Consider the following 14,756-nt stretch of genomic DNA (forward strand, 5'->3'; position numbering starts at 1 on the left):
AGCCTCTGTCGACCCTGTGCTGACCCCTTCCCTGGCCTCACTTTACCTGGGCAGCACAGAACTTAGCCTTGTCCAGACCGGAGAGAAATTGGCCTGCTCTCAGAAAGCAATCAGAGGGGCGATAGTCTGGGAGATCTCACTAGCCCCAAGGTGCTTCTAGGTTTGAACCCAGGAGAACCCCAAGGCAAGGGACTAGGTAGAGATGGGTCTCCCAGAATTCTCCCCAGTCCTAACCTTGCTCGCTTCCCTCTACTACATTCCCCACCACCCACACACCCTGCATTTCTCTCTTGTGTTCACCATGGCATGTTCCCCTCAGGGCACGGGAAGGATGCTTTGGTGCCGAAGCCACAGATGAATTCAAGGCTGTGGCAAGGTTCTAGTAGTGAGGGTCAAGGTATCTAATTGGACCGCAGGCCTCACAATGACCTGGAGCTAGCCTTTCTGGCCATCTGCATAGAGCCATGGATCCCAGGGGGGTTGAAGGGCCGGCACGACGAAACCAGATCGCAGGGCAACACTGTGCGCACATCCTGGCTCACGTGTGGCTGTTCACGTCATTCTCTTGCAGATGATAGATCAGGGCTTGATCCTGCAGGACGGCTCCTACTTCCGAGACCTGTGGAACATCCTGGATTTTGTGGTGGTGGTTGGAGCCCTGGTGGCCTTTGCTTTGGCGTAAGTGACCCTGGCTATTCCAGTCCTTGCCTCTGCTCTTCCTGGACCCCCTGGAGTCCTCTCCCCGGGCCAGCCTAGGGAAGGAAGCACTCCGAGGAGAGCCAGAGGATGCTTCCCTGGACACCGGCTTTCGGTGGTCCTCAGGGGAGCTCCCACCTGCTTCCCAGCTGCAGCTCATGGAACTTAAGTGGGAAGGAGATGCGGGGAGCATCACTAGGAGGACATCAAAGGCCAGTGTCCCTTTCCTTGGAGACGAGTAAGCGTAGGCAGGCCTGCATCTGCGGGGTAGTGTCCCCATAGGGTTAGAGATGACCTCAGCCTTTCAGCTTCTGGTTCTGTAGCACAAAGGAGCAGCTAAGAAGAAAGGAGGGCATGGAGGGTAGCGTGAACTTGGAGACCATGCAATCCAGGGCACAAAGAAGTTCTTCCCCCATGAACAGAAGCAGCCCAGAGCCATTCATAAGAACAGACTAATATTTTTATTTGCAAAAGGCGATATCCTCAACGTCCCTGGATAGCACACTCAGGGAAATAGGAATGCACTCTTCAGGCCACGATGCATGTACAGCATGCTCAGCACATGTGGGGATTCCGCCCCCCCACACACACACACACACAAGATGGAGCTAATGGTAGCAGGTTTTCAACAACATTTTGACATTTGCTGTGGAATCCACCCCAAGAAGAGGGTTCATGTGACAGCCTTCCTTGTTGTAGCTGGTACCCAGGGGTCTGGCCTGAGTCTCTTACCTAGTCCAATGGGTAGACTTTTGTGCACAGGGGTGAATGGCAGCCTTTACTGCAGCAACTGCGCTTCACTCCAGTCCCAGAGCAGAGCAGCTTCAGTGGGATTCCCAGCACCCTTTCTGGGAGCGCCCTCTCCGGGAGCCATTCCTTCAAGGAGCATGCTGCATGAGGGGGCAGAAGGAACGCATTCAGGGCTTACTGCCATTCACGGCAGCTAAGAGAGGAACCAGCCACTGTCTCCCTCGGTTTGTGTAAGTGGTCAGGAAGAGATCATCCCACCCCACCTACTCTAGCTAGGCGACATTGAGCCCTTCTCCACTGCAGCAGAGAAGAAGAAATAGAATAGGAGTTGAGAAGGAATGGGGCCTCACAGGATCCAGGGAAGAAAGCTGTCTGTAGGAGAGGTGAAAGGGCCCACACTTTGCTCAGCGGCTAAGATTTCTCAGCATCTGGAGATGGACCGTGTCCGGAGAACTCTCTCTAGGAGCACTCGGTTCCGTGTGGTGTTTCCCCTGAGCCGCCCTGTCACGAGGACCGTCTCAGCCCCCTCGTTTCCGCGTGTACTTGTGTAGCAGCCACACCCTAAACGTTTGGAATCACCTGGGCCCCTCGCAAAAGGAAAACGGCCTATAAGACCCCGCTGAGATGTTGCTCAGGGGATTTCACCAAAGCACAACAGTTCCCCAAGATCTGGACGCTGTCTGGATTCTCACAGCAACATAGGGAGAAAAACCACCCTGGAACTTCTGGCTCCTCTTCCTTCTTGCTGGGAAGAAGCACTAACTGGCTCCATCCGGAGCAGGACCCCTACTGATTAGATGTCACGTTTACCTTTGGATTTGGAGAAGGACACGCTTCCTTCTCAAGCCATCCATTCATTCGTGTATTTTGTTCACCGTGCTTTACTTTATTTTAGTCTCCGTAAAGCCTTTTGTCCCTGTTGGAAGGAGTGAAAGATGAGGAGAATGAAGGATTCCCCAGAGAGCCCACGTATCTTCAGGAAGAGCAGGATGCCTGGGGTGAAAGGCAAGGGCACAGAAAGAGAGTGGGTGCCGGAGCCTCATGCATGCTCCAGATTCCCTCCTTCCCAGCTTGGCACCCTTGAGATGTGACTAGTTCAGCGTTAGCCTCCTCATCTGTGAGATAGGTCCAGATAGCTGCATAGAATGAATGATCAAAGTTCATTTCTTCCCTTATTTGTCCATTCTCCCATCACATCCTTAAGTCTGAGTATGGGAGTAGAGTATATGTTGACACATGTTATATGCAAATGGTGGAAGGCCACACACACCCTCCTCCCCACGTGTCTCCTGTGCCTCTGTGTTGGTCAGCAGGCAGGTAGGTTGGTGCTTGGTGTGGGGAGGACATGCCTGTTAGAGGAGCCCTGTGTAAGCCTGCCTCATGTTCATGGCCAGCTCTCTCTCCTTGGGCCCAGAATAATGACAATGTGCTGTAGGGGTGTCATCTGTCTTGTTCTCTCTCTGTGCCCCTTGACACGTGGCAGTGGTGGCTATGGTGCTGGTGGCTCCACTTCAGAGCTGAAGCATCTCGGTTGGTCCTCAGACCAGGTACAGTGCAGGGGACCCAGCGATCCCCTGGTTCGGGAGGCCTCGTCTATGTGATGGATTGAGAGTTATGATCCATCCCTCGCTTTTAGTGATGTCACCTCTCGAGTGTCCCCTCCATTTATCTCCCAAACGCAGCCGGTACTTGCTCAATCCTTCTCCCCTCGCACTTTTCCTGCTCTTCTCCTTCCACGCCTGCCATGCACACGTTGACTCCCCTTTCACGTGTGGGAGGCAGGTTCACACCGTCCGCTCCTCTTGACTTCCTCACATTTGCTGAGCTCCAGTAGCGCTTTCTCCTACTCATGCCTGTGCTTTCTACCTCTCCTCTCTGCCTTTCCTCATCAAGGGGACCAGAGAATTCAGCTCGCATATCCCTCTGCTGGGGAGAGCAATAGCACCCCCCGCCAGCAGCACCGGCTGTCGTGGGCTGAGAGTGAAGTAAAGTCACTCAGCCCCGGTCCCATCTCAGGGCGTCCAGAAGGAATCCAAACTTTGGTGTACCTGCCGGTTTAGCCAAGTCTCCCTTTTATTTTCCACAATCATATCCAATATATTGACCCTCGGTGAATATTTACTGATCCCTGCCCTAATGTCTTTTCTCTCCTCCTTGAAATGAAAACCACACCCTACTGGGCCTTCTGGGACGACAGTCGATCAGTCAGCTTGAGTGACTAACGGTAGTTTACACGGTAGCATTTTTATGTGGCTGGACAGAATTCACAGGCTGCTTGACAACTTCTCCATCAGCACCAGCCAAAGCTGTCTCAGAACCTGGTCCATCCCCAAGAGCCAGTGACCCTCACCGAGGGGAGGCACTGGCCTCTAGCTGAATTCTCAAAGACGACTACTTTGTCCACCAAGCCCCTCTCCTGCAGAGGCCTGCACAGACGTGACCCGCCTGCCACCATGTATGTTTTCTATAAGCATATATGTTGCTTAAGCCGTGGCTAAAGAGAATCTCTATAACCGAACACGTCCAGTTAAAAGGGTTCTTTATAATGTAAACCTAACTAACTGGGTTTGGGGTCTTTGACTGGCTTTCAAAGGGGGAGGGGATATGTCAGGAGTGAGACAATAAATGGGGAGATACCTGGTGTGTAACCCTTCCATTTCCCTGGCCCACTTTTACATTATAAAGCGCTGACAGGACACTGCAGCCTCCCTTCAGCTCTGCCCCTCCGGTGAGGGGAGCAGCAGTTGGGAACTGCTCCCCCTCATCCCATCACCCTCCCAACCCCTCACCCCACCCCCACCCCACTCTCTCTGGACCATATGGAGACGCAGAGTGTTCATCAACTATAAACACCCCGAATGTGCCTTTTCTTCTCCGGGGTTTCAAGCAAAGCCTGGTGAGTGACGGGGCCCATGAAGCCTTGCTCTTTGACCTCTTTCCTAAAAGGGGAGCCTTGTGTTTGAGCATCATTTTCACTGAAAGGCCAGAAATTGCGTTCTCGGGTTCCCTCACCCCCTATTGCCATCACTTCTGCGTGCTGGGCCCCTCAGTGGGCAGGCGGAGATGGCTACAGCCTTGGCATTTCTGGGCAAGTGCACATAAGGCACGTTTTCTCTTTTCAGGGCACCCCCTGGGGTCGGCTGTCTTGGAGGGAAGCCATGTGACCGCTGTGCCAGGTTGAATTCCGATCCCATTGGATCCTGCGCAGCAAAGGGGATGCTGTCTCTGTCCTCACGTTGTGTGTCTTCAGTGTGAACTGAAGGGCCTGGGCAGCAGGCGGGCCAGGACGGGGTCTCGGGGAGGAAATGATGCAGGACTGGGCGCACACGCACATGTGGTGTTGCACTTGCACCCCAAGCCGGGACCCCATCTCTCCCCGGGTTATGTAGCTAGCTTACGTGAACTGGGCAGGTGAGCTTTTCTGGATTGGATTCTAAATGGTAAACTCGGCCCAAAGAATGTAATAGAAAAAGAATGAGCAATTAGCCTCCAACCCTCCCTACTCTGGGACTTACTGTGGCCGGGGCCTCAGCCAGTGTCACGCAGGCTCTCTGGCAGCTGAGGGCAAAACCTTTGCCATTGTAGCAGGGCACGAGGTAAGGGCAGGACTCCCTGGCACGCAGGGGATCTGGACCATAGCCGCACTTGTCCTGTCATTATCAGCCCTGAGCCAGAGGGAGAAATGTGAGTCAGTTCTCCTCTTGATGCCAGAAGCAACCAGAGTCCCCACGTGAGTGCTCAGTACACTCTTCTCATTGACGTGTGTCACGTTCCCGACATTTGACACCCTGCCCCAGACTTTCAGATGGATAAGGGCAGCCGAATGTGTTCAGCATCAGTCACAGCAGCCAAGCTGACTCTAAATTCAGTGAATGAAATACACAGGTGCAGACAAGTGCAGGCTTGGAAAGGCCCTGTGAGGCCACCGTATGTGTTGCTCTGTTTCAGGTTTGGCGTTCCAAGGCTTTGTGTTTGTGAAGGCGGGCCTGTGAGGAGTTAGGAGAGATGCCAGTCCCAGCTCACAGACATTACTGAACAGACAGTCTGCCCTCCGCCCAGCACTTCCTTGCTCCCCGTCTTCATTGCCTGCCAGTCCCCCTCAAGCTTTGCCTCCGGACCACCTTTCTTGACAGCCCCGTTCTGGAAGAACAGATGGGGAGTCTCCCAAAGGAAACTGGGACTACACATTCATCTTGTAGCGAGAAAAGATTTTTTAAAAAGTGGACAAAGTCCTACTTCATGCAAAGAAGACCCATTTACCACGCGGAGACAGGCCAGGCAGTTCTACTGTTCTTCAGAAAGAATGAAGGATTAAAACTAAATTTAACCGTCAGGTAGCCCATTAGCTGTGGATTTAGGGCAGTATCTGAGAAGGAATTGGAAATTTCCAGCAGCAAAATGATCAAGGATGCTGTCGCTCAAGATGGCAGCTTTGTTGGAGCGTCACCTGGAGAGTGGCTTCATGCGACTTTGTGCCCAGGCAGAGACTGAGGGAGGCTTGGGATGCACACCCTGATAGTGGTGCCTTGAAAATGGGTTTGGGGGAGAGAGGGGCGGAGTGAAAGGCATGGTGGAGGGAGAGGCTGAAAGAAAGACGAGGTCCTAGTCTTCCCGATCTTGCCATGAAGCATGTTTGGGTTTTGGTTTCGGTGAGTCCTGGGAAACCCAGGTCTCTTCTCTGTTGCACGTGACACTGATGTTCAGTACCCCTCTCTCGTCAAAGGTGCACTTAACGTACTTTCTCTGCTGGAGGCAATGGGTGTGCACATGCAAGCACCTCTCTTTATCAACAGCGCAGCTTTGGAAGATGGTCGATGAGAAACTGGACCTAGTGAGCAGAGCCACTTCACCACAGAACAACCAGAACTGGATAGGAAACGTGCCCTGCATGGGAGCAGGGAGTTCACGGCCCGGGAGAGAGCCCGGCCCTCTCTGACTAGTAGAAAGTCTTCACAAATAGCTTTGAAATTATAGACACTAAAGGGGGTAAACTCAAGATTAGAAGGTCTCCTGGCATGAATCAGGAAGTGTCACCCCAGATCATATGACCCACGAGCCAGCTGCTTATTCCACAGTAAAAGTTCAGCCTCCCACTAAGAGTTAGTCTCCCCTGTGGAAGGAAATTAACCGGACTTCAGCCAGTATTAGGGCATTCTTAGATCACATACAAGAGGTTCCTGGATATCTTTAGAATGTGAACATTAAAAAGAGACAAATCCTGTCACTGTGTACCAGATCAAATAGCAAACTGCCGGGAACCAGTAGATGCTTAGACATCTCCTGCTTTTCTCAGTTCTGGGGCCCAATGCCTGCCAGCTGGATTAAAGAGCTTTGTCTTGCAAAGGAGAGAGTGTGCAAAGCCCTGTTCAGTGGACAGAAGCTGCGGGGGCCCGTGTGCAAGAAGGAAAGGCCGATATACAACTGTGCAGCATGTAGCTCGTGCTCTGGGCACAGGGTTAGGACAGAAGGCAGGCTCGCAGGATTTAGGACTCCTGGGTGGCCTAAAGAAACACAGAGGTAAAATCAACCAGGAAGAGTTGGCAGGAGCTAAGCAGATACCCGGGCAAAGCACAGAATCTTCGATTGTTCGCTCAAACAGCTTTGCCTGATTTTTACCTCATCGGTGGCTCCTAGAGGGTGCTGCTCCAGAGACGAGTGTCATGCACATGAGGAAAATGGCCTCCTCATTTCCCCAGACCTTTAGGATGTGTCAAGTGTTTCCACCTGCTTCGTTGCATTTCCACTTCGTCCTGTTTCAACCTAGAGAAGTAGGTTGCCAGAGGCTTTATGAGTGTCGCACACTCGCAGCAGAGAGCAGAGCCAGTTCTTGAACAACCTGGGTGTGTGAATTGGCAAGTTCAGTCCTTTCCCATTGCACTGAGCAGGCTCCTCTGTCTGATGGTCTAGTAAAATATCTGTAAACTCAGAGCGGTGACTTGATACCAAGGACCGATCCTGGGCCCCCAGAGCCTGGAGACACACAAGAAAAGTGGGCCAGAGGGTGAGAGGCACCGCTGACTTTCTCTGTCACACAACTTCTTACACAGGTTCCCCCTCTGGTTAAAACCCATCTGTGGCTCCCCTTTGAAAAGCATTGGAACTGGTAGATGGGAGCGCAGATGTCAGAGTCTGCCAACGGAGGTTTGAATCCAAGCACCAGTAATCACTTAATCTCTTCTCTTCTCTTCTCTGAACCTCTGCTTGCTTATCTGTCACTGGTCATTAAAAGATAACTTATAGTTTACACTGTGAGAATTAAATTAGGTAAATTTATTTTGTAACACCAGGAAGTTCCCTGGGTGACTCAAATAATTTGCACTCCACTACTTCCCTAAAGGTTGGTGGTTCAAACCCACTCAGCAATGCCATGGGAGAAATGCCTGACAGTGTGCTTCATAAAAACGACAGCCAAGGCAATCCTGTGGGCCAGCTGTGCTCTGTAACACGTGGAAATGCCATAGTCAAGGTCAACTCTGCGGCATGGTTGCTTGATTGTTTTCCTAGCACAAGCACTTAGTAGGTATGTACGAATGGCGGGTATTCTTTCTGAGACCAGCCCCTGGAGAAGGACTTCAGGCAGGGTACAGAGAGGCAGCACTAAAAGAGGAAGACCCTGGACAAGACGGAGTGACACAGTGGACGCCACGGGGCTCAAGCATAGGAACGATTGAGTCGATGGTGCCAGACGGGGCAGTGTTTTATTCTGTCGCTCAAAGTGTGGCTGTGGGTTCGAACACACTCGATGGCCCCCAACAAGATCAACCACCAAATCATGGTCCAGCTATTTCAGAAAAGGGTTCAAATCTTCTCGGAGTCTCATCTCTCCTTCCCTTCCTATCAAGCCTGGGCTGCTGACCATCTAATGCAAAAGATTGCGATTCCTTCAGTGCCCTGGGCTCTTATGGGAAGGACTCAATCAAAAGACCCTTCAGAACTCGCCTTCCCTGCATTGTTCCCGTGGAAGGAGAGTCGATTCATAGCAGAAATTAATTGATTAATTAAAAGGGGGGCGGGAGCTGAAGAGCGCGGTTCCGGTGAATGCGGAGTGATCAAACATGGCGGAGCCAGAGGGCACCTTGACCACTGAAATGGAAAATTCTCCCTCGCTTCCCGATGAGACATGAAAATCACACTTTTTCTGAAGCGCAGCCAAGAGGTTACCAAACAATAAGATGTAAACGGCAAAGAGGTGGCCCATTTGGGTTCCAGTGTCAGGTGACAGTTTCTTGCATACGTCTTATGTGGAATTACCCTCAACATGCGAGCCCAGTTTTGAAACCTGACAAAAGTTACACTCATTGGCGAGGCAAGTGGGTCCAAAGGTCAGAATTTTCAGATAGTAGCCAAAATTTCCATTCAACAATTAGCAGCCAAGTGACTAATCTAGTGTTGATATTGAAAGGATTTATGAAAAACCACATGGATGATTTCGCAAGCAACATGCCTCAGTTGGAGTCTGGAGGAGCCTGCGCTCTCGGTCTAGGAAAACATTTCCCTGGCACGTGGGACTCTGACATGCGCTTCAGCCACTCTGGATCTGGGACAAGCAACGATGCTGGGTCTGCATGAAGAAGAGCCTGCTGCGGTGTCCGTGATGCTGTGATGTTGCTGTCCGCGCTGCTTTCCATTAACCCACGTTATCCAAACCCAGGGTTTTCAGTGTGTTTTCCTGCAGCTGCTCCAAGCCGCAGGCACTCAGAGGCCCGTCGGCACCGGGAGACCTGTCTGAGGGACATGCAGAGCGGGACCTCGTGTGTTCCACGTGTGGCCTGTGGCTGCTTGCTTCCCCCCCCCCCCAGACCTCTGGGAGTCAGAAGAAGACAAGTAGCCCTCAGGACTTTGACCTTCACAAAATCACCTGTGATATCACAGTGTACTTTCAAGGCGCCCCCTCCGCCCCCCACCTCACTTTTCCAAAACAAAAGAAATGCATGCATACTCCCACACACACAATGACCCCCAGTCCTTTTGTTCCATAGCATTAGCGTTTGTTTGCTCAGATTCAAGGAGAAAAGTCATTGTAGACAGCACACTCTCTCCCTCTTCTGAGTGTGTGAGAGGGACCAGCTCGAGGGAGCCTTCCTGGGTGGGTTGGTGTTTTTGAGCAGGATCTCAGAGGCTGCTGGGATCTCAAGGTCTCTGGGTGAGAGCTGGGCTGTACAGAAGGATACAGCCTGGGCGTGTGATTCTGGATCACCTTCCCTTCCACACACCGGCCTCCCAACCCTTCTCTTCAGGTCAGGATTATGGAAGTGCCTCCCTTGGGTTTTCCTCAAAAGGAATATAGCCTTTGGGAATAAGGGCGGCCTATGTCATTGTTAGGATAACTCTTTCTATCCTATTTGTGTTCATTTACTGAAGGCTTACCCCAGAACAAAATAAGCTCCGAGAGGTTAGGGACCTCCCTGCTTTTGTTCACTACTGTGTGTCCAGTCCCTAGCCCAGGGTCTGACTTAACCCAAACAAAAATCCAGTTGTCAGTGAGTCAATTCCATCTCATGCCGACCTCGTGTGCGCAGAGTAGAACTGCTCTACTGGGTCTTCAAGGCTCGATCTTAGCCAGCAGAACCAGCTCGCCATGTGCCATATGGTAAAGACTCCATCGGTGCTTAGAAGGTAGGTTCCGCTCAGCTACCATGTGCCCAGTCCTCAGTGGGAGAAGAAACGCTTATCACTTACACTTACAGGTTAGCACATGAGGATTTGAGGGTCATGAGGTCTTTGACTGAGATCCAAGTCACTGTTCAGTTGACCTTTTTCATGGAGACCAATGGCCATTAGAATTCTCTGTGACACAATGGTGGAACATAGGATTGTGGTACAGTAAAAACGTTAAGACAAGGAACCTGCACTTTGGCCTCAGAGGCTCTCTCTCATTCTCAGCATCTCTCTCTCCCTCTCTCTCTCTGGGCTTTGGGCACTTCTTCCCAGACACAGTGCAAGACAGGAGTACTGAGGCGCCCCCTGACACTGCACTCACTGGGTCATCTTATGCGAGCCCTCTGTTCCCGGGACCCGGTTTCCTCGGTAGCCAAGTAGACTGGAGGACCTCTTCCTGCTGACCAAGACTGGAGGACCTCCTCCTGCTGACCAAGGCTTGGCTTCAGACCTGCTGAGACAGAGGCTCAGTCGTGAAGGGTACGGACTCCGGCCTCAGTTAACTTGGGCCGAAGTCCCAGCTCCCCCAGCCGTACTGGCCCTTACACTTCTTTAACCTCTCTAGGCTTCATGTGTGAAATGCTTGTGTCTGAGAGTACTGAGAGGCTTAAGTAACACAATGCACTGAGAGTTCTTAGCCTGGAATGTAGCTCAGAGTAATATTCAGTAAAGTAGGCTCATTAATTTGCTCTCAAAATGTTTATATTCAGACTCCTTTTTCAGGGAACGCCTCAATGGTAGATCTGGGGTGGGCTTTCTTCAAGTTTCACAGTACAAAGCTCAAAATACGAACCTTTATTTGATCAGAAGGCATCCTTTGTGTGCTACTAGGACCTACATAGCCGAATGCGCTCCCTTTACTCCGCAGTGGCTTTATGTTGTTGCTCACCTGCACCGGTGACACATGCCAGTCAGAGCCCTTCTTCAAACAGAACCCTCCCTCCGCATACATATCCCACTGTGGCTTGAGATGCCTTTTCCCAAGAGCCACAGTGTCTGGTCCAGAACAGTCTTACTCTCTCTAATCCTTTATTGGTTTCTAATAAATCTGTTAGAAACAGAGAGCGTTTTCTGAAGACTGCTAAGGGAATCCGAATGAAAGATTACGTGCAGGAAACTTCAATTAGACTAGGCTTCATGAGATAAACTTCAATATCGGGAATAATATCCCGTTAGACACAGTTCCCCCAGAGGAAGCTAATGCCTTTCCCCTCGCAGCTGGAGGAGGTAGGTTTGAGCCAAGTGGTGTTGGACTCTGCAAGTGCCAAGGCTGTGGCAGGGTCCCTGGGGCCTGTGCTTCTGTGACTTCTTGTCACCATACAGCCTGAAGTTTGCACCCTGAAGTTATCTGACTGTTTCCCTTCTCTCCACCTCTTTCTTGACTGCTTGCTTTCGGCTGATTGGATGCTCCTTAGGAACGCTCTGGGGTAAATATCCTCTTCACTTCTGTTGAAGGTAAAAAACATGGAGGGGTGCATGGGAGGAGGGCGGAACCATGCTGGGAGGAGGAGGAGGAGCTGGCTGCTTGAGAATGGAGTAGTGAGTTAACCAGAGTGGTGAGTTTTCATTGATATTCAAGAGATAAAATAATAAGAATCGCCAAGCCCCCGTGGGAAAGTGATCATTTTATCGATTTGAGGATCCATTTGGCTTACTTGCTGCCTCTTTCCTACCACCAAAGCCCGGACTAAGCACAGTGGGAATCCGAAATGGGTGACGGCTCACGTTCACTGCTCTGCCTGATCGTCCGTACTCATTTTGCCACCAGCTGTTAGGAAGAGAAAGTACTTACTCATGAATGTGCCTGGGTGTGCGGGGGCTCATCTGTGAGCCAGCTCCTCTGTGTGTCCGTGCCCGCAAGCGAGCAGGGGTGGGCATGGTGCAGGCAGGCCAGAGGGAGAGCTGGAACATCTTCCTGTGGTCCTTTTTCGGCGGCATCTCCCGGAAGAGGGCGTCCACTCGGACTTCATCGATGGCCTCTAGCTTTACGTATCCCTTTCCACCCTGCTGACACTGTTGCCGTGTGGGGGCTCTACCGTTTATCACACCCCCTCACCACCCTGCCTTTCTGATGATCTCTGGGGGCCTCTCCTCTGCAGAACCAACAAGGGCCGGGACATCAAGACCATCAAGTCTCTGCGGGTGCTCCGAGTTCTGAGGCCGTTGAAAACCATCAAGCGCCTGCCCAAGCTCAAGGTAATGGTTTCAAAGTGTTTGCCCATTGAATCCCGTCCATCTCGCTTTTCAGGGGCCCCGGTGGTCCAGTGGATTAAGTGTTGAACTGTGAACATAAGATATGCCATTCCAACTCTCTGGCCATTCCACGGCACCAAGATGAGGCTATCCACTAGAGTAAAGATTTACAACCTCAGAGACCCTATAGAGCTGCTCTCCGTCCGCAGGGACCCTGGGTCAGATGCTGCTCGGTAGAAGTGGGTTTAGGGCCTGCTGGTGGAGAAACAGGGCTTGAGCGAAGGGGCTTAGTTGCAAAGGAAAATAACCAGCCACCCAAGAAATCCACAAAGGGGCCAACCTTTGCCTCTTGAGCCCACACCCAGCTAGTGATCTGCGCTCTGGTTATGACCTGCCTGCCAGAAGGAAGCCTGGTAGCTTTGGCCTGGACCCTCCTATGACCTTAAGGTGGTCAAGAACACAACACCGGCAGGAGAGACCTTCTGAATATGTTGTGGCCTGCACGTCAGGTCAGCCAGGTAACCTAGGATCTTTTCTAGCCTCACCATTAGAGGTAGAGAGGATCTTCTAGCCCTGACCCTTAATATTTAGGGGGGCATGTAGGTTATATCCCATTTGGGTCCGAAGCAGAGGAGAGATGGGGAAGGGAGCTAACATGAAGTAAGTTTCTCCTGTTGCCAGGACTGGAGATTGGTAGGCCTCTTACCAGATCCGGCTCCCTCCCTTTGCAGTGCTCACCCTACTAAACCCCAGTGGGCTTCCCCGACATGAGTTTTCCAGCCTTCAGAGACCTGGCGGAAGGTTTGCCAGCAGATTCCCCCGACCCCCACCCCTACCCTATCCACACGCTGACCAAGTGTTGCTGCTAATGGAAGTTGGGGCATCGAAGGGAAAAGGTTCTTCCACCTTGAAGCCCTGTGCATAGAAGCAGCCAGCCGCTTCCAGGGAGAAGGCCAAGGCACCAGCTCACAGCCCTGCAGTGCTGCTGCTGCTGCCAGGGCCTCGCCAGGAGCCAAGCAAACCTCGGTAGCAGGCTCAGCACCCATCTTTTCCTGGCACACCAGGCTTCTCCGCAGGCGGCAGCAGACAGGATGCTTGGCCTGCAGCCCCACGGAGTGGTGCAGGGCTTCTCACAGGCACCTGCATTAAAAGGACACTGGGTGCTTCTTCATTCGTAGCTTCTTTTACCCACAGCCAACATAAAACCCAGACTCTGGGAAGGTTCTTAGAATGTGCCTTTCCAAGATTCCCCAAGGACTTGGGATAAATGGTGTGTGAACCTCAATCCCATGAAAAGCACCCCCTTGCATACCAGGCCCAGCTCTGGGACTTCGAGTTCTGCAGCCATAGAGAAAATCCCTTATTCTGTAACCTGGTTCGAGTGGGAAACAGAGGTGCTCTGTAAGCCCAGCGCAAAGCGACAAGAGTGCTCCCTCACAGTCTGACAGTGTTCCTGGTGTGCCTAGCCCTCATCTCCTAAGCCAACCACAGAATACAGGTGGCTTCAGAAAGTTTGCATTTGAAAACTGATATGAAATGAGAACGGGATTTTCCCACAAACTCTTTGAAGCCCCCTTGCATAAGACTGAGGGCAGAAAGGGGACGCGTCCCAACTCAGACTCTCCTACTTTCCAAGCCCCACTGCTCACTGGGTTCTCCTTTCCACTGGTCTTCCCCAGCACACTGGCCGCTTTCCCTTTGGCCCTAGGGCTCTGCAGGGAGGAGCCTGCACCAACAAGGTGATAAGAAGCTGGGTAGCTTAGGAATCTCCCTTCCCCGGCCTGGCCTGCAATATGACTTCCACTCAAGAGTCCACAGCCCTGACCCTCTAGCTGGACTCTTGAGGAGAACCATGCAGGTCCGGACTGCTCTGCCTGCCCCTCCTGGAGCAGGCTCCTGGCCACAGCACCACCGGGCAGCCTTGCCCATTCTGACCGTCCCCACCCCACCAGATGCTCGTTCTTTGTTCCTCACCCCCCAGCAGATGGTAGGTAAGATTCGTGGGCGCCTAGGCATTGTCCTTCCCTGCTGCAGCACTTGCCCCCAAGATAGGAGCTCGTCTGAGCTGAGCTGCGTGCAGATACCTTGAGGAGATTAGACGCAGAGTGCAGGAGCAGGCCCAGCCTAGTTCATGACATTAAATTAGAATGTGCTGACTCCTCTCTCGGCATCTCAGGAACCTGAGAGAGACATGGGTGAGTCTGATGATTCCACAGGGCTGCGTGTCACTCACACCCCTCACAATGTTGAACGGATTAAACCAGCAGTGCTTCGCCCAGCACTGCAAAGAAGCAACTAGACAGGCGCAGCACCACCACGGGTAGATGCTCCTGCGAGCGAAACGGAAAAACCTAGAAAATCATCCCAAAGTGTGCTTGCCACGTGTTGAATGCCATGTAACTCCTCACGGCCTAGGGTCTAGCATGGAAGGCTCTCAAGAGCCAGCGCCTGCTCACTGG

The 14,756-nt window shown here is 52.1% G+C and overlaps 1 protein-coding gene across 3 annotated transcripts in view; it reads left to right on the forward strand.

The window, feature by feature from the left end:
- The window catches only part of CACNA1E (calcium voltage-gated channel subunit alpha1 E), a 367,363-nt gene that overhangs the window by 291,095 nt on the left and 61,512 nt on the right, over positions 1-14,756 (forward strand). For all 3 annotated transcript variants that reach the window (XM_075528111.1, XM_075528117.1, XM_075528123.1), the window contains 3 exons: positions 572-678; positions 11,520-11,531; positions 12,204-12,300. In XM_075528111.1, the coding sequence (XP_075384226.1) occupies positions 572-678; positions 11,520-11,531; positions 12,204-12,300 (216 nt within the window). The remainder of the gene's footprint in view (positions 1-571; positions 679-11,519; positions 11,532-12,203; positions 12,301-14,756) is intronic.

This window comes from Tenrec ecaudatus, chromosome 1 (assembly GCF_050624435.1).
Source record: "Tenrec ecaudatus isolate mTenEca1 chromosome 1, mTenEca1.hap1, whole genome shotgun sequence".
In the NCBI taxonomy this organism is placed as follows: domain Eukaryota; kingdom Metazoa; phylum Chordata; class Mammalia; order Afrosoricida; family Tenrecidae; genus Tenrec; species Tenrec ecaudatus.